Below are 20,023 nucleotides of genomic sequence, written 5' to 3'. Positions count from 1 at the left end.
GTGACATAATGCAACCATTGCGCATGACGCCAAGTTGGCGATCAAAAACAAAGATGGCGGCTTCATCGTTCGTTTCTATGAGAAATTTTTGGAAAGAATTTTCGCTTCCAGAGCTTCAGGTAAGTGATCAAAGTAGATTTTTTCAGATATTGCTGTCAAGATTGTGCTATATTCTTGAAAAGGATAATGGAAATGCATGCTGTGTGTTAGGTTTGAGGATGTGCACGATTTATTCATGGTAGTCTGCAGTTTGTAAATAAGTTCTCTTGTAATCGATAGAAATCGTTAGATACAACCGCAGCAGAGCTTGCAGAGCGCCAAGATGGATCAGATATTTCTAGAAAGAAGCTTGTTGAGCTTAGCCGTGATTTTAAAAAGAATACACCCGAGGTAAGACAAATTTTAGTTACGTTTATAAATTTCGTAGTAATTTATTTATTTATTTATTTATTCATCTGTACCTGGAAAAAAATTGTTTTAAGATATTCTGAAAAACAGTTGAATTACATATGCTGCCTCATTCCCAGAATCCTGACATTCATTGACAAACCGTTGTTAATTGAAAGGGTTTGTTTAGTGCAAGGGTATATATAATAAGCAATATGGAGATGGACCCTTACTTCCTGAGATGCATATTTTATCATGCCAATTCTCACAGATTATCCAGGAGTCTCCAAAATTCGGCACTAATCTCCTCCTCTCCCATATGGGTCACCAAATTTCCTTGTTAAAAAAAGACTGCTTTATTTGGGAATATAGCGATTGTTTTCCCAAATTATAAACACAAGGCAACTGTTTTGAGAGGAAACAAGGCATTAGCCAAGCCAGCCCGGTAAAGCAGTCCAGCCTGGCTAACTGGGCTGGCTCACCTGATATAAACAGGCCCTTAAAACATTATGCAGCTGTCATTTAAAACCCTCAGAAAATTACGGCTATTTGAAGACTTTACAACTTGAAGTCACAAAATGCGAGAGAGCAAAACATTTCAAATCATATTTAAAGTCTTCTGGAGGCTCTGCAGGCTTTAAATGACTGGTGCATTAAGGAGAACCCTTTGCTTGTGAAAAATACTTAAAGTTACCAGGAACTGCAAATCCCAGGATGTATCTGATTAACAATCAAACTTAACACTATGGATTTTGCATGTGTTTCAATTTTTGCAGGAAATCAGGAAAAAAGTTGCACCACTTTTAAAGAGCTTCCAAGCTGAGGTTATAATCATATAACTTTCTTTACAAGCTTATAATTATTGCACACTTAAATTGCAAATTCTTGTTTTATTGAGTTCTAATAAAACATAGGTTTACATGGATGTTCAGTTGAATGGTAGTGAATAAACAGTGAGAACACCAAGTTTATTTTCAATTGAGTGATCACAACAGACTCAAAAATGTAAGAAAAAAAAGACATGAAATTCTCAGAATTTGCTTGATGCCAACAAAGAGAGCAATTTAGTGAACAACAGCTAAAGTTATTTGATTTTCTCTTATTTCTTAAACTAACTGGTGGTTAAAAATTCTGTGGCAAAAACTTTTAGCCATGAATATAGCTACAATTTGTTTTCCCAGATGAAAATTAATAATTATATATTTGAGCCATTCATTTGAAAACTAACCTTTTACTGATTTTACTATTTCCCTCCTATTTAGATTGATGCCCTTTCGAAAAGAAGCAAAGCATCTGAGACTGCCTTTCTTTCAATTTACAAGAAACTGGTAGATGTCCCAGGTAAAGTGAGTTATTACTTATCAGAAGATTGTGTGAACTGTTTTCATCATGATTGTACAGCATTACAGCAGCTTTCTGTATTTTATTGTATTTCTTTCCTTTTTTAACATGCAATTAAATATCACCTTTGTCTAATGTCTTGTCCTGCCTAGATTAGCGTGATAGCTATTTGCGGGGCATACAGTATGCTGTTGTTAATAAATTATACATTGTTGTTGTTGTTGACCTTCCATCTGTTATGGCTAACAGAAAGGAATGAGGGTAGATATAATTTTAACTTTTTTTTTCTTTACCAAAATAAGTATTTTGTATGTTTTTTTGAATTTTTTCAGATCCATTACCACTACTTGAGCAGTCTGTCATTCAACAACAAAAAGTTGCTAAACTTCAGGTATCTTGTTTGAGTGTTCTTTGTATATGGAGAACCATGGCCAGTCGAACTCCTCAATGATGGCCTTATATTGATTTTTAATTACTACGTTGTTTTTATCAGTTATAATACACTGAACCTTTTACAACTGTAGCAGAAGAGAGCCTTGTAGATTTCCTTGTTTTCACCTGAAAATGGAAAACTACTTCATTTGTCCTTTTAAATCTGTCTGTACACTGGTACATGTAATCAGTTTATCAGTTATTCTCTATGGGGTGTATGTTAGTGTACAGTGTACATGTAATCTTGAGTGTACACAAGTTTCAATAAGTTGTTGTCTACATCCCGTTAACTGTATATTGTTTATAACTAGAAAATAATTTGAAACAATACCTTTATATTAAATTTTCAGTCCAGCAGTTACTTGTTTCTACTTTATTAGCAGAAGATGTGAAATATTACTTTCATGATTCGTTTGTCTGTAGGACTATGAGATTGAAAATAAACAGCTAAGAGAAACATTAGATGAATATAATACAGAATTTGCTGAGGTGAAAAATCAAGGTAATATTCTTTTTTTAATAACTGGTGTAAAAAGTGATAAATTTTGTACAAGTAATTATATTTTCAATCCATAGCTTTTCAGTTGAATGATCATAGATAACTTTCATGTGGTTTATTTTGCCTGATAGAGGTGACTATTAACAGACTGAAAGAGAAGCTAAGAGAATATGAGGAGAAAATCGAAGACAGAGTACAGGTAATGTATGAGTACCAGTATTTTGGTAAAGCTAGTAAATGTGAAATACTCTTTTTGACTACACTGGGCTTAACCTTTTACACAAAGGTTCTGTTTTGTAGAGGGGTTTTGGGTGTGAAATATGGTGATCAACCATTAATTTTGGATTGAGGAGCCCTAAAAATTACGAAGAGCTCTATAGTTAATAATTGCAGTGGCTCCTAGACCTGCCAATAATGGTAGCTCTTAATTGGCTAGAAGAATTTAGAAAAGTGCTTCAGCAAAGGAATGTAACTGCTAACAGAAGGAATTTACTTGAATATTCATCATAATCATTCTTATTATATATACATACATGTACATACATACATAGGGGTTTTCAGTGACATATTATCAGACATCTATTAAATGTAAATTGTAGGCACGAGTGAAAGAAAAGGAGAAAGACATACAAAAGATGTTTTCTGATAAAGAGAGGGCACTGCAAGAAAAGCAGGTTTCTGTGGCTAAAAAACTGGGAGAAGCAGAGCACAAGGCAGTGACTCTCCAGGCTGGTAAGTTTGAACCTTTACAATACTCTCCACAACTTTAACTGAGCATTGTTTATTTCATGTAATTTATTTTTATGTAACATTATTTTATTCAGTGATAGTGTTGGGCATGTAGTGGAAAGGAATACCAGGACTCGGGTACCAGGATATATGGAAGCCATGCCCTGATTGTACAGTTGTTGTTGTTGTTGTTATCTTAATTAACAAAGACAGTTTTTTAGTTCTACACCAAGGTACACAGGGTGCAAAGAAAGTCATTTTTAAAGCTTGCCATTCGGGAAAGCTGAAGCTAGCATATACTAGCCCAAATGTCATTTCAACTAGCCCCAAAAACATTTTGATGAGAAGAATTGATTTCACACTACTTCTGTAATTTGAATTCCTCAAAAAACTTCACTTACCCACTGGGCAAGATAAGAACAGAATTCACTAGCGCGATAGCAAAATCCACTGGGCCCCGGGCTATTGGACACTACCTTCTTTGCACGCTGGTACATAAATGGTCCATACTAATTTTGAGTTGATAGAGGTAACCCTGCTCTCGACTGGTCAACATTATTCTTTTGACTTTCTTCTCTGTATCACTCAGTGTTAATTAACTATGGATTAACATTCAAGCAATAGGTTTTTGAAAAGTTAAAAACCTCACCTGGCCAATAATAATAATGATTACGTTTGAGATGTCCATAGCAACGGTTCACTTTATTCAACACCTGCTTGTTGGACTTGACAAAACCAATTCACAAAGAAAAGGTCCTCCAATATGTTTTGATCTCACCTCTGATTTTGATTGTCATTCCAATCTAATAAGGAAATTTTCTGATTTTTTTTAATTTACATTTTTATTCGAAATAAATTTTGATTAGTTTTGAGTGCACATCAGTAGAAAAATTTAATAGTAATAACTGATCTACATGTATATATATTGTTCTTTTTATCATGATACTTAATAAATAACTGTTATTATTGGAGATTTTTCATTGCAAGGATACAAAAGGTATCTTTTTCATTCTCAGCCTCTCCATATTCTGCAAAAGAACCTCTGTAGGCTCTTAAAAACTTAGGTAGAAGGTTATTAGAGTTTAACTGTGTAACAACTACACTAAAACATTGAAATGGTCTTTTCAGTGGGTAAATTTGTTTATTTTACAGCACTGGACAGTACTCAGTCAGAACTGTTTGATGTTAAAGCCAAGTTTGATGAAATGGCTGCCGCGAGGTACTGTAGTTTAGTGCCCTAGTAACAGTTTACTTCTATTTAATAGCTAGCTTTTTGATTAGTGATTGTCATAAATAACAATTTCTGTTTCAAACCAAAGTATATGTACCAGTAATAAAAGTGGTTTTAGTCTGATATATAGATGCATTTAGGGGGGGTGAGGAGGGATCTTGATTTGCCTCCATTGTTCTGTGAGTTACAGTGTTCAATGTGTATTGAGATACCTTTCTGCAGCACTTGTATGTTTTTATCTCATTTTGTGTTTAGGTCTTCAGAGATTGAAATTTTGGAAGCAGATGTAGAAAGGGCAAATCAGGTGTGGTGCTTCTGAATTCTTTTCCATGGGGAGTATTTTTTGAAAGTTATCACCTTAAATTATTTTTTACAGAGCTTTGCAAGATATAGAATTTTAAAGTAGTTTTCATTTTAAAATATATCTAGTAAGATTTTTTGGGTTTTATTTCCATAAGAGGGCATCAAGTGCAGAACGTCAAGTTGAATCTTTGCAAGAAGAGCTTCTTTCTACACAGAATGCATTACAGGTTAGCTCTGAAGTTCGCTTATTTTTTATTTTTTTTTTTTGGTGGGGGGGGGGGGGTGTAACAGTTTATTTTCACTTCGAGTGAATATATACTGCTTTGTAGTAGTAGTGATTGTTGTTTCATTTGTTCCAGAATATTGGTGATGTGCAAAGACCAAATATGGTAAGAGTTATTTATTTATTTGTCTATCAAACATTTTATAAATCAATCATTTTATTGCCAATAAACCCACGTTTTAGTATAATCCATCTGCTCATTCCAATGCCATCCCATTACTAAAACAAGCTTGCTCGTACGTTCTTGTGTGATTCATTTTATCCATTCTTCCAATCCACCCACCTGTCATCCATCCAAGAGGTATCCATTCATCACCGTTTTGGTCATACTTTTCAGATTTATAACTTGAATCTCATTCTACCGTTTTGTTGTCTTTATTGTGTGAAGGGTAGTCTTCTTCATGCATACTGTATATGTAGGAAAGTCTGAGTACTGCTTTGTATATATTTTTTTATACTCTGCTAATTTTTTCCTTTTGACTTTAGACTGAGACAATAGATGCACTCTCACGCTCAAGCTTGGAACATGAACTAGCAGCCAAAGAGAGACAGGTGAGTTTGTAAAAAAGAAGTATTAGATAATAGCATTTTTTTATTGCAGATTGCCAAAATCTCATTTCTTTACTAATTAAAAATAACTTACTGTAGGAGAGCCGTGAGGTTGATGCCTTCATTTCAGGTCTACATTTGGAACCATGCTCTGTATAGGTGTGGCCTTAGCACATCACTGTGTGGTTAAAGTGTTGACATTCTAAATCTAGATTGAATGGAAAGCCTCACTACAGTTTTCTGCATTTCATTTTTTAAGTCTGCGTTTACCATATTATTTTGTTTTCCTGTTTATTCAGATATCCCAACTAGTAAGTGATGTGCAGCAGTTACAAGTGATGCAGAGCAGATTAAAAGAATCTGGAGCAAATGAGGTAGAGTGCAAGCTCTGTATGTCTTTAATGATCTGGGGGCAGGGGTGGTGAAGAGACTGCTTGCTCTTTTGAATAACCTCTCCTACTCCATCCTACAAGCTCAAGGCTAAGATGCTTGTTGGTTACTATTGTGTCCATGGATACATATCATAGCCTGACTGAAACTGTCCTATTCTAAATTGTAATTTCTCATCTTGAAGTAATATTAGAGCTGTAAATGTGCAGATCAAGTCGCCATTATATTGAATTTCAGACAATTCAGAAGCGTTGTTGCTCATACATTTCATCAAATTTTTATAAATTATTATTTTAAATGCTATGCATATGTTCAGTCAGCTTCAAAATGTTTTTTACTGGCATTATTTTGATCTGTCTGGTCCCAGTTTTTCAAAAGGTAGATAACGCTATCCACCAGATAAATCTCAATCCACTGGATAATGCGATTGGTTTCCCTAATATTTATCCACTGGGTAGTGATTTATCCACTGGATAGTACTATCCAGCTTTTGAACAACTGGGGCCTGGTAGTCAAGTCCAACTGCGGGTAAGATTTTGTCGGACATGAACATGTTTTTTGGGACATGGTCTGATGACTAACTGTTATTTGCAGCTCTGAATGTTGGCAACTCTTGTCATATATAATATAGAACCTTTTTTCTTGTAGAGGAGGAAACTAAAAAAGGTAGTTTAATAGCAGGCTTCTTAAAAGCAGATTATTTACAGAGGGGAGTGTCAGGGTTCTCCAGAAGCTCTGGCAACCAGCTAAAGTCGCTGACTAGTTGATGCAGATCAGGCATCACTTTTATACAGAAAATACAGTAAATAATTTTTCTTGTGGGCTAAGTGAGACAATAAATCCATCATATTTCACGTTACTTTGGTTACCAATACTTTTGTTCGGTAGATGCAAAATGTGGGATAATAAAAGTCATCATAATGGCTTAAATTTCTTTCCCTGGTCGCTAAAATGCATTGGAATGCACTTTATAAAAAAAAAAAAACACAGATAAGAATTTTCCCTAGGGTAGGTGCCTGGACTTCGACAATGATAGGGGGTAACCTCCTTCTCACACCTACCCCTAAACATAGTTCCACCATGTGCAAGATGCACCTTTCAATCTGGCCCGGGTTGTTCAAAAGATGGATAGCGTTATCCACCTTGTGAACAACTAGAGCCTGATGATTTGCCGCCTAGTTTATGTTTTTCTCCTTCTAATTCTGGAGAACCCTGGAGTGGCCGCATAATCAATGAAGAGAGCGGTCTGTAACTTACATTATCGTTTAGTAAGAGAAATGTATTTTATTGACAGGTCAGCAGGTTAGAGGACCTTCTAGCAAGTAAAACGACTGCTCTTCAGCAAATGGTACAGCCTTGTTTCATTATTTCTTTAATTCACTCTGTTGTTTACTATTGGTAGTTCACGTAATTTTATTGTACAGAAAGTTGTCAGTTTTCCAGTCTCACTATTTCACGTTATTTAATGAATGTGCAACTGCATATTTCCTGATGTCTTTCAAGTTTTGGTTTGGAAACGAAAGGTAACTCTTTGCTCAAAATATTTTTCTGTATTTTTTCTAGTATAAATCCGTTGACTTGTTTTATCTTCTTTTTATTCTCTTCAGGAGACGAAGCTTGACGGACAGAGTGACTATGAAGAAATCAAAAGAGAACTAAGGTTAAGTTTGCACTTGAAAGTAACTTTCTAGTAGCGTTTTGTATCCTTGTGAAGTGACGTTTTGAACATTGAAGCGATTTACTTGACAAAAATGAAGGGCATCTGTCATAGGATGGCCTTGACCGCAGCCCACCAGCTTATATGTATGCCTTGTTATTAATAAATTGGTGGTAGGTGTAAATTTATTGCACTTCAACCCCAGTTGATTGCAGTTATCTGTTCAGAGTCCTAAGCTGGTGGACGGCAAACGTCAGATTCAAGTTGAGAATTTTTCAAAATAGAAAGTAAGCAGATAAAAACAGCTCAAAACAATTCTTTTGGATAAAACTGGTGTGAAACTAGTAATTTTTTAGTAGACGTAATGAACAGTAAAGGACAAGTAAAGGGAAAACTTTGTCACGTGGTACAAATTGCCGTAAATGTGGCATCTAAATCTCTCCAATGTTTTCCCGTTTAAGAACTTATCCACTCAGGATTTTACCAAAATATTATACGTTTCGCTAGTATTGTTCCAGTGTGGAGGAAAGCGGTAGACGCGTCGCCTGCGTGGCAGGTGTCTAAAGAAATAGGGAAGGAAGAGGAAATTAAAGAGAATTAGCGTTTTCATCCCCTTTTCCTTCTTTTTTGCGCTTCCCGTGCAGGTTATATAGCTAATGAGTAGACGGAGCCTTAAGGTAGCCGAAAGCACTAACAACCATGACCAAAGTATAAGCCCAACTCTGCATGTATGTTCTCTGGCAGAAGTGATTGTCTCAATTTTCTGCTATATAAATTGCATTTCATAACGTTGTAGTTCTTACTGTATACGATCAACTCTTTCAATTCTAATGGTGGCCATAGAAAAATTAAGATTTCTTTTTTTGTGAAATCCTAAGAAATAATGAATACTCTGCAAAAGTTCTGCCAAAGAGGATTCATTTGAATAGTAACACCAATGGCTTTCAAAAAGCATTTTCGACAGAACTTGGTCGAGGTGTGAGAGAGGGAAGACCTAAGAAATATGTGTTTCATTCGATCGTTTCGCTTTTTCTTCTTATCTGTCATGTTTATGTTAATTGTTGCAGTATTCTGAAGTCAGTTGAGTTTTCCACGAGTGAGGGTGAAAGTGGGGAAGGAAGACTGGTATGTTTGAGTAATTGTGTAAATAATTCCTTACACGGTTGGGAAGGCACATTTTCTGTTCATTATACATAATCTGCCCTCTTCCATGTCACCATAAAAAAGTTAAACTTCTCTATGTTTTTGTGGAGCATTTTTAAGACATAAGCGTAGCTTATAATTGGAGAGTAAGGTATACTATTTGCAGGTTAGTTAATCAATAAACACTGATAAAAACAAACTGGAGGCCTTTGGAAATAGCAATCAAGTAACCAACCTTGAGATGTTTTGCGCGGCTTTTTGTCTCAGGCGAAACTAATCTACTCTTGGTACTTAGTGTAACCTTAGATGTAGCCTGGGACCAGGCTCCGCAGTGGGGGAAAAGGCAAAGAACGGAGAAAAACAGAAAATAATAATCCGCGAGCAGCCGCCCGCCATTTTTTTTGGCTCTCGCCTATTTTATTTTATTATTTTTTTGGCTTTTTTCCCCCACTGCGGAGCCTTGTCCCAGACTACCTATGATGTGTTATCCAGGGTGATTATCACGATGTTCTTTGATTTGTGTTTTAGGAATCAACTCCTAAGTCTCTGGAGATGCTTCTTCTCGATAAGAACAAAAGTGAGTCTGCGTGTTTTTTAGCGCAAAATTGCCAACAACAAGTCAGGTGCGATTTTGATGGTTTTCACTCGTAAGTGACATTTACTGTAAACGTGATTTTTTCAACTCTTTCAGGGCTTCAATCTGAGAATACAAGTCTTAAAGTGGAGAATGTCGACTTGACAGGTAATATTTCAGTTAGGAAAGATGTGCTGTTATGCCTTAAAATATCAAGCAAATAATTGTTAATTCCATGTTACGTTACAATATTCGACGCTTTTTATATTAAGAACAGAAAATACGGAGAAAGATGTTAAAACAGAAATATAAAAGAAACTGTTTATAGTGCAATGGACTGATTTGGAGCCTGAGGCTTTCGTTCATATGACTGTAATATATTCATGGTCAGCTAAAAAAAAAAAAGTTGTACATTGAAAACGGCATTCAGCTTATGTAATTGTTTCATTCTTTATGATTTCTTCTGAAATTTGGGTACGTATCTTCTCGTGTTTTCTCTGCTTTGCAATCTGCTTAGCTCTTTGCGTGTGAACTGTTATGACTCCTTTGGGAATTTTTGTTACGATCTCTTTGGAGAAGGAACAATTGACAAATGAAAATCTATATAGTGCTCACCAACAGTGACTGAAAAAAAGCTGTGTAATAGTCTGCGTAACTGGCGGTTGTTTTGCTGTGTTATATCTTTTCATGTTCTCTTTGCTTTGCAATCTGCTTAGCTATTTGCAGGACATGCTGACTCAAAACGCGTAAAGAAATTTTCAGATTGCAAGCAAGTGAGCACTGTAAGGACTTCTTTGGGGATTTTTGTAACGATCGCTTTGGGGAAGCAACACTTGAGAAATGAAAAACTCTATGAGCGCTTACCAAAAGTGACTTTAAAAAAGCTGTGTAGTAGCCTGCGTAGCTGGCGGTTGTTTTGCTGTGTTTTTTCTTTTGTGGTTCGTAATAACTATGATAAAATAAGAGATTCAGCCGCGCAAAAGCTGAACCGTGGAGGAAAAACAAAACGATGGGAAGGGGGGGGGGGGGGGTGGGGGGCGAGGGAAGAAGGCAGTGAGAAAAACTTCTCCACACCGCTAGCTGTGCAGGCCTTCACCTTGCTGTTCATTGTGTAAGGCAGCCAAACAAAATTGCTTCGAAACCTGCGTTATGGTAATTATCTGTAGGAAAGGTGGAAGAGAGCCAATTGACTCATATATCGACAACATCAAAAGGGACACCAGTCTTGACAGCATCGGTCAGCAATGCTGGATAGCAATGTGTGGAAAGATTTTGTCATAAGACTCGATCCAGAGGTCGGCTTGAGTAAGTAAGTTTTGAATAGCCTCTCATACTTTCCCTGTTTTGTGTTTATTTCTTTAGGGCGTTATTCTGATCTGCAAGTTCAGTACAATGAGGCAGTTAACACTGTAAAGGAACAGAAGGAGCTTATCACTCAACTAGAGACAGACCTATTGAGTGTAAACGCACTACCTTCTGCATTCCGCGGCCAAGGGGAGGTCAGAATTTTTGGTTGTAAATATTCAAAATGACCATTAATTGTGTTGAAATCTGATAAAAGAGCGGGGGCAGTTTAGTTCCAATTTGTTTAGCTACGTTGATCTAAGACCTAATGATTGGTGTAGAAATGAGAAGATCTGAAGTAAAAACGTTAATTGAATTACGCGCACTCGCTGGCTGTAAAATGAACCAGGAATTTAAGTACCGTTTTATTCCTTTTATTTCAGCTAACGTTTGACATTAGGCTCATTAAAAAAACTTTGTTTTATCGTCAGTGGTTTGAATTCGGTCGACAAAGGAAGACGTTCAGAAACGATGTTGAAATGAACGATGCTGTAGCGCTGAATAAATTGCAAATTTGCGGTCGGGAGATGGCACCAAGATCAAAAGCAAGGACAACAAAAGTGACCAAGCTTGAGGTCAACATTGGCCCCCGGTCCAACCATCTTGACCGAAATGCTCGGTCAACAGCGCATATTGTTATATTTTATGACCAAATGATTACACCTTGTATGGAGACAAACGAGCAACCTCGAGGATCAGCCCCTCTTGCCCGCTAGGGTAGCCACCTAGAATACAGTTCAGCCAGAAATGCTGCAATTTGTGATTAGAATTCGTTCATTTTAATTTAGTTAATTGTAATTATATGTTTTTGTCAGGGTGAGGCCGGACCTCCTTCAGAGAAAGAACTTGTTACAAACGCTGTACAGCAAGCCGTGGGCGCACCGACAGGTACTGATGTTTTGAGTAATAATATTTGCGGTATCTCGTCTCTCTAGTAATCCCTTAATAAAAATGTCCATTTGATATCTTTTTTGTTGTTGTAGTTGGTTTTACAGGAGAGAATGTGGCAACGGAATCTCTTCTTCCCATCGTGGCGAGCCAGAGAGAGAGATTTAAAGTCAGGAACATGGAGCTTGAAGCAGTAAGTTATTCTCTTTACACTCTTCAGTTAAATAGTTTGCTTGTTTGTTTTTGTCTTGTTGACATGTTATTTTTTAAATGACTAAGAATTCACAGAAGACCGTGAATTGCAAGTAGGAGCCAATGACTGGCCCTTGTGTTTAACAATATAGTACAGGGTCCAGTTGTTCGAAGGCCGATTAGCGCTTAACCTGGCGTTAAATTTAACCCTAGTTTCCTTTTCTTGTGTTCAAAAGCATTTTCTCGGACAATTTTCTCTGTTATTTCAAGAGCTTCTAATCATCAACTTGTAGACAAAAAGAATTAAAACTGAAATGCTTTTGAAGCTTTCAAATCTTAATTCAAATCTCGCACTAACCCTGGGTTATCTTAACCCAGCTTTGAACAACTCGGCCCTGAAGGACAAGCGGCTGAAAAATGCAAAAACAGCTCGCTGGTCATTTTCTTTTTGTTTGTTTTGCTTGAGTATGATTGGAGAAAGTACAGTAGTTTTGTGGTATGCCCGGAATTTGAAGTTACCAAATGACGTCAAAGAAGAGTTTCAAACGATCATCAACAGTACTAGAATCCAGATACAAAAAAGCGCAGGAAAGTAGCGGGCTAGTCTGCAAACTGCTTGCTTTTTGGAAGAGTCAGGTTATTGTTGACAAGCGGGGGAAATCAAAAGCGAGCAACGTTGACCAAAGCGGGAAAGAGTCGGTTCGAGATGTTTTGGGCTCCCTTGATAAAAGAAAACCGCTCCTCTGAGATATTTCAAACATTGTATTGGTACTGTAAAACACGTTTTTAAAACTACGGTATTGTACCCTCTGTTCTTTGTTGTAGCAACTGCGTCATAACCAGCAACAGATTAGTGTCTTACAAAATGAAGTGGACACCCTACGCTCTGACAACGTGAAATTGTACGAGAAAATCAAGTTTCTCCAGAGCTACCCGTCAAAGGTAATCTTCTTCGTTGTAATTGAAATCTAGATTTTAAGGTATTGTTAGCAGTGCTTACATTTGAAAAAAGTTGAAAAATAATGAGCTTCAGAGTTGGTAGATGACGTTGTGTTTTTAACATAAAAACGCTTCATTTTTGCTTTGGCGCAGGGTACAAGCGGTAGGGATGATGAAGCTGCGGTAAGCAGATATTCCTCACAATACGAACAAAGACTGGATCCATTTTCAGCTTTTAATCAGCGGGTAAGTAGAAGTGTATGCATGCAATAACCCTCGCTGAATTATAGACTTAAATTTCTTACCCAACTTTTACAGTTCTTTGCTATCATCTGCAAAGTGTTTATGTGTGGCCGAAGAATGATATTTTCTGGTTCTTTCAATATGTTTTCTTTCCCTTAAGGTTACCTGCTGCCTTCAAAGAGTAAATACCCTGCTTGCTAGCAGAGGTTTTGTTTCCGGCGTGAATTTTAGCATAAGCGATATTCTCGTAGGTTGTACGACTCCGCACTTGCTATCACAGGTGGCCCAAACGTACGCTGCGAGTTGAGAATCTTGGTACTAGAAATTGAATAATGGAGTTTTGTATTGAGTGAACCCTGGCTGAAGTTTATTGACCTGTCAAAAGTTTCTTCAATTCTGTCAGGGCTTATTTTTGGTGTTGAAAGTAATATATGTTTAAGTGTATTGTGTGTTCAGTTTCCGTAAACTATTGTTGGAAATACTAACAGTCTTTCATTGATGACTTTCGTCAACAAAATGCTCGTACAATGTACTGGCAGTTCGCTTGACATTGCTTTCAAGTTACTAATTGATCAGCAATTCGGTTCCTTATTTCCAGGAAAAGCAACAGAGATACCTTGGTCTTAGTGCTCATGAAAAAGTTACTCTCAATCTGGTAAGTGACTCTATGTGGAACGTAAGTGCCTCTTTATTACGTACTATCACGGTTCGATCCTGAGTAAACACATATTAGGGCCATTTATACGAGGAAAAATTAGACGCGTCTTACATAAGACGCGTCTTAAATAAGACGCCAACTGTACCATTTGTACAAGCATATCTTATCTAAGACGAGAACAGCTCGTATAAATGGTTCGCGTCTTATTTCTGTTCTTGACTCGTTTTCATGTGAAAGAACAGGTGTTAAGGGCTGTTCTAAAATAAGACGCGTCTTAGCTAAGCCGCGTCTTATTTTAGACGAAATGTGCCGTTTATACGAAAAGTTCGCGTCTTAGTTAAGACGCGTCCTATGTAAGACGCGTCTTATTTTTCGTCGTATAAATGGCCCTATTATTTGTTAAACTTTTTACAATCACGATTCAGTAGTCAGTATTCTTTGTACACTACCAGTTGCTTTTGATTGTTTGGAGACCAGCAGTTTGCCGGTAAAATGACATATTTAGACAAAGAAAACTACGCCTTATAACTGAACGCAGTAGACAATTAATACAGTAATTAATACAGGCACACGAGGAGCAGAGACAAGTGTCTGCATTGCAGAGTTATCTTAGACTGGGGAACTATGTTTAGTTTAGTATCCTTCTGACCAGTTGAATTGTCCTTATTGTGGAGGTCTCCGTAAGCAGTGGTTTATTTGTATTCAGAGAGGCTTATTCAGTCAATTTAGTTTAATTATATATTTTTTTCCTTTTAGGGTCGCTTTATTATGTCAAACAAGGTGGCGAGGACTATCGCCTTTTTCTACACACTCCTTGTCCATTTGATGGTGTTCTTGGTAGGTAGTTCGCGTTACGAATGGTTGCAATTGTAGCATTTCTGAAGAATCCTGATGATAGAACCTTTTTACTTTACTTATTACTGGGCTGCCCGGCAAGCCCAGTCATAAAATGGGGTTTCGGTCGTCGGTGTCAAAAAGTGGTCATCCGGGGGAGGGAAAACACAAGGGTCTGGTACGTAGAAACGATGTTCTCACAAATGGTTTCATAGGATTTTCTCTTGCATGAACCCTCGGATACTTTTTGTACCTTGTCTGCGCTTCCCCTGAAAAACCCACAAGGCGTTGCGAACCTGAGGAAGGCTATTTGCGTTGTTCGAAGCGATTCGACCATGGGAGTAACTCTATAATTTTTTTATTGTTCGAGTTTAAGTCAGTTAGATGATGTTGGCGCTGGGAAACTAGAGAAATGCTTGCGTTGCATTCAAACCGACACGCCGTTCACGGTAGGTTCACGCTAAAAGACTGAAAAGATGACTGTGAGCGTCAGGTTTGGAACGCCGTGGCTGCTTCGTGAACTATCGATCGATGTAGTACATGAGCAATTAAGAAGCACAATTTATGAGCAAAGTATTTCACCAGTTGACGACACTATGGCTGAAGACTTGATTGTAAGCCGTCATAGTCAGTGAAGCGAACAACTCAGTTGCCGATGAATGGCAAATGAATCCTGATGTGACGCACGTCCGTAAGCGAGGGACGTGACAACTTTGGCATGTTAGAAGACTGGCTTTTCCTTCAAATATTTCCTTCTATTTAATGCAACACACGCCACTTTGGAGGTCTAAATTTCGGATACTGAGGATAAAGAAGAGACGGACAAAAATAGGAACTCTGAGAATTTCGCACACAAGTTTAAAGCTTCTCCGGGACATCCCATCCGGGAGCTTCACAGAGAGCGACTAGAGGAAAATAATAAACTTTTTTAGGTCTCAAAATGCAAAGGATTTTATTCCTTTAAGTTAGAGAAAAATACCGTGAGGAAAATCTTAAAACTGAATACTTTTCATCTTGTGGAAAAAATAGTGCGTTTTCATGTAGACTGTGGACCGCAAATTAGGATCGCACTTTTCACAAACATGCGAATTCTGAAGTTCAGAACCCAAACGACGATTGCGTTTTTCGCTGCTGTCAATCATCTTAACGGACCTCTTAGGAAACAAAACTTTACTTCACGGGTTCAAAAGGTCATGGTTTGTGATTTGTGGATTTCGATCCGTTTTGTGTGTTTCTCTGTTTCAAGGTTCGTTACTTGTGATCGTCATTATGATTGACGGCAGCGATAAACACAATTGTGAAGGTGGCTTTTGAACTTTAGAGTTCGCATGTTTGTGAAAAGCGCAGTAAAGTCTCCGTGCAGTCAGTGAGGCTCCTGGATCAGGCGGGATCAATGGGCAGTTAACTGTCTGTTTTAGTATACTTCTGGTTTTCATACAATACAATATTTCTGTCTAGTGTAAATCAGATCAGTCTGTCGCATTTTATGCTCGTAGAAGGACAACAATTTTTGGAATTTCCGGTTACGTCAAATTAGTCACGTTATACTGTCACGCTATATTTTGGGGCACAGAGGGATTGGGGGAGGGGTGCGTGGAAATAATGCAAATTTTTTCCTGTTTAGAATTAATGGCTAACTTGTTTATTTTTATTCATAATGGTGGAATTTAAAAGTTATTATACAGCCCCCACTTAAAAATGGTACCCTTTTTTTTGGTTACGAAAGTCTTTCAAAAGGGTACAATGTTCTGAATGAGTTTATGTTTCAGTCTCACATGAGATTCTGTTGCATGCAATGGTTGCCGACAAGGTTTTATGGTAGCCTGAGTGTGTATAGCCGCCCCCTCCCCTCAGAAAAAAAAGCCCCTTTGCAGCCCAGTTAAAAATCGCCTTTCGGCGATTCTTGTCTTAAATTTAAATTAGCACGAGTATGTGCTACCTCTTACTGCGTTGTTATTTTCGTTCAGGTGGAAAAGCGAAATTTTTTAATTCCTTGAGTTACGATTGTATCATTTGATTTAAGGTATAATCTGAACGAAGCAAACCGGTATAGTTTGGGAGACAAAGCCTTGACTACATGACTCTTTCATGTTTAAAACAGGTGCTTTACAAGTTGGCTTACACAGAATCGTGCAAACGGGACGTAGCCTCAGAGTGTGCAAAAAGGTAACTATCATATTACTTACCACTCCTTTATCACCCCGTTGCCAGCCTAGGACATCCCTTACCACTCTACATCACAGTCAGTTTTTCGCTTATCATTTGGGCGTCGCCCAAATAGAGTAATCGAGTTCGCTTTTCTTACTTAAAAGTTGCAATAGGCACGCAATACGTGCGCACGTGAACAAGCCAAGTAAACAAGCGCAGTGACGTAAATGTCTGCCGCGCGCTGTGTCACAACACAGCATTTATCTTCGTTACATACGTCCCACAGATAACGCACGTCAAACAAATTTGCATTAGAGAACAAACTTTTTGGAAAAGCAAGGTACACTGAGTGAAACAAACTATTAAATAATTCAAATTTTCCCTTTGGCAAATAATCGTCCTCGCAGCACGCGGTGTGAATCGTTTGGCTTACTGCCAAGAGTTTGACAATATTTTTGCTCTCAGTTGTCGAGCGCCAAAGGAGATGTCACGCAAAATTCCATGATCTTGTGCATGAGATAATTAAGGGTAACATTGAATGGTGCATAATTACATTGGATATTTTCGGAAAGAAGGTGATTTCTTAAAAATCCTATTGAGCAAAATGATCTCGTAAACAAGTTGCATTCTTTCACGGTCGAAGCGTAAAAGGGGCAGAGTGCAACATCTTCACGCGCAAACCGCGTTCTATTTTTTAAACCCTTGGGTTAATTAGATAAGTCGTATTCTCTCATACACGAACCACGAAAGCCGCAAATTCCAAAGCTTTCACGTGCAAACTGCGTGACAATACAAATAACAGTAAGGGCCTGATCAAATGATCCGGGAAGCAATGCGCATGAACAGTGTGTTACCCGCTGTCCTGTTTTTCGCTTGATTGATTCGCCGGGCCGCCCGGCAAGCGTGATTACCTGGAAAATTTCCACCCAGGATCCCGGCATCACAACACTGGGATCGCAGCTAACCGGGCTGGCTCGGTGTCATGTAATCGCAGAGTTGATTTTTGTTGCGTTTAACTTAGGTGCCGGGTTTTCTGCAAAGCGTGGGAGCCCGGCTCATGTAATCAGGCCCCTAAGTTCACCATATCCAAATTTCACGCCCTCCCCTTTAATCTCACCGATTTTTCAAAGCTCCCGAGCACACACACAGCCCTCCCCCTCAACATCTTCATACCCCCTTCTCTATATTAAATGAACTTTCGGCCTAATCCATGTTCTCTCGATACAAATATTATCAAAAATAAGCGAAAAACAATCCTAAACAAAAAACGTAACAACGTTTAAAATAAGTACAAGTATGTATGTTTTCGCCTGTTGATAAGACTTTTCACAACCACCACTTCATTTCAACACGCTGTAACTACACTATCCCTTCATAACCAAATTAGCACTTCCACATCTACCTCACTGCAACACCTAAAATCACTTTTACCTCCCGAAATAATAAAAACGAAACTCGTGTAGTAAATGCCCAGCGGTTGATAGCACATTGCCATTCTTATTTCTCGTTTGCAGGTTTGCTGAACACATGCACGAAGTTCATGGGCAATGATGACTGAGATATGTATTAGTTGGCAACAGGCGAGTATCTCATCGTCACTCCGTCGGGGGAGAAGGTGATCTCCTCGATGCCCCTACTGGACACAGAAACCTCTGGCAGCAGTTCAGTCTCGACAAGTTAGAACGTTAACTGACCATGTCACCGGTAGAATAAAAGCACCGACTAGAAAAGTAACAAATGAAAAGGGGAAAAAAGGGAATTATAAAACTGCCTAGAACGTGTCAAGATATAGGGGCTTTCTATTGCGTGTCAATAGTAGCCGTTCACACCTAAATTTTAAAAAGTTTTGATTTAGTTTTGTTTCACTTCCTTACCTTTTAAAAACAACCTCTGTAAAAGTTACTCAAAAGTAACCTTTTCTTGTTTGCACTCGTTTTGTTCTCTTGCTACTGCTTTCATGTATCGACTTTATTAATGCTTCGAGTTCTTAGTACGGAAGGATAAAAAGCGATCAAGTACGTAGAGTTTTGGTGCGTCACTCATGCATTTCTTTACTTACAGGCGTCAAATAGAACACCGTCCTTTTAACCAAGCAGTCATTCTGAAATAGTTGTGAAAGTGCTGAAGAACAGTTATCACCTCTCCACTCAGTATTATTGCTGTAGGACAGTAACATCATTACTTTCTAGACTTAAAGATTTAGACTAAAATAATTGTATCTTTGGAGTGAAATACTAAACTTGATTTTAATTTTGTAAAAAGGTGAAATAGGGTTTGCTTTATGGGAAAGCTTTCGAGTTATAGTGACTTTGAACTGTACAGTGTATAAAAATAATCCTTAAAATTTCGACTTTCTAGGGTTGTGTTGTAGAAAGATACAAATAAATAAATTTCACTACGTTAAGAAATTGTTTTACAGATGAGTTATCGTACGGAATAAATCAGAAACGGAAACAGTCACCACTAAAATATTGAAGGATGATAGAGTCAAAACGTCTCTAATCTGTACATGGCAACTGAACATTCTAATTCTCTCCTTTAATACTCCCAGCCTTACCCTGTGTTTCTCTCTGTTATGTTTTTACGTTTGTTTTTTTTTTTGTTGTTTTTGGTTTTGTTTTTTGTTTTTTTCACAGCTTTATTGGGTGCTCCTCTTGTGATATACAATATAAATTTTATAATACAACAAAAAAAAAACAAAAAAAAGAAAAGAGAGAAAAGAAGCAAAAACCCAAAAGGAGTAGGTGCAACGGGACTAACGTCCCATGCGAGGCACCGCCCCTAGATTAAGACCTAGGTTAAAAAAAAATCAAATGAGTACACAAACATTCGTACAAAAAATAAAATAAATTACGAGTGGCATGAGCACGTAGGAACTAGCGTCCACGTGCAGGGGTAACTGATTTCATATACCCGCGAAAGATGAGTGCTCATTAATTTGCGAACAAAAAGTTGAAAGGCAGTAGGCGAGGAAAAACTGGTTGGGGGTGCTAGCTTACAAACATAGTTCAATGGCATAGTTTAACAATACGGTTAAAGTACGAGGCCTGAAAAGTTGATGTTTTGCAAAAACGGGTGCGAAGATTAAAGGAGTTACTTAGTCTTGTAATTGGCGGATCTTTCTGGATTTGAAGGTTCACCAGAGAAACATGGTGAAGCATCTTTCAGTACGAGCGCGTTCATCAACATTGGTACATACGCATGAATTTGCATATGCCGCTCTGAATTTCCGCCTTTTAGTGCACGTAGTGTTGTAATG

General features: G+C 37.8%; 1 protein-coding gene across 1 annotated transcript; it reads left to right on the top strand.

Moving 5' to 3' along the window:
• The first annotated feature begins 15 nt into the window (after positions 1-15).
• On the top strand, positions 16-19,172 carry LOC140951830 (protein CASP-like). Its single transcript, XM_073401182.1, has 28 exons — positions 16-119; positions 280-390; positions 1,164-1,211; positions 1,650-1,728; positions 2,061-2,119; positions 2,584-2,662; positions 2,791-2,858; positions 3,259-3,391; positions 4,541-4,607; positions 4,875-4,923; positions 5,078-5,149; positions 5,282-5,311; positions 5,692-5,757; positions 6,054-6,128; positions 7,439-7,492; positions 7,752-7,804; positions 8,869-8,926; positions 9,473-9,521; positions 9,636-9,686; positions 10,881-11,017; positions 11,678-11,750; positions 11,846-11,943; positions 12,768-12,884; positions 13,035-13,127; positions 13,723-13,779; positions 14,539-14,619; positions 16,718-16,782; positions 18,279-19,172. The coding sequence occupies exons 1-28, from the start codon at positions 24-26 to the stop codon at positions 18,313-18,315; spliced, it is 2,055 nt and encodes a 684-aa protein (XP_073257283.1). The 5' UTR covers positions 16-23; the 3' UTR covers positions 18,316-19,172.
• Positions 19,173-20,023: the final 851 nt, after the last annotated feature.

The sequence above is a fragment of the Porites lutea genome, chromosome 11 (assembly GCF_958299795.1).
Source record: "Porites lutea chromosome 11, jaPorLute2.1, whole genome shotgun sequence".
Taxonomy (NCBI): Eukaryota; Metazoa; Cnidaria; class Anthozoa; order Scleractinia; family Poritidae; genus Porites; species Porites lutea.
This window is presented reverse-complemented; position numbering and strand designations above follow the sequence as displayed.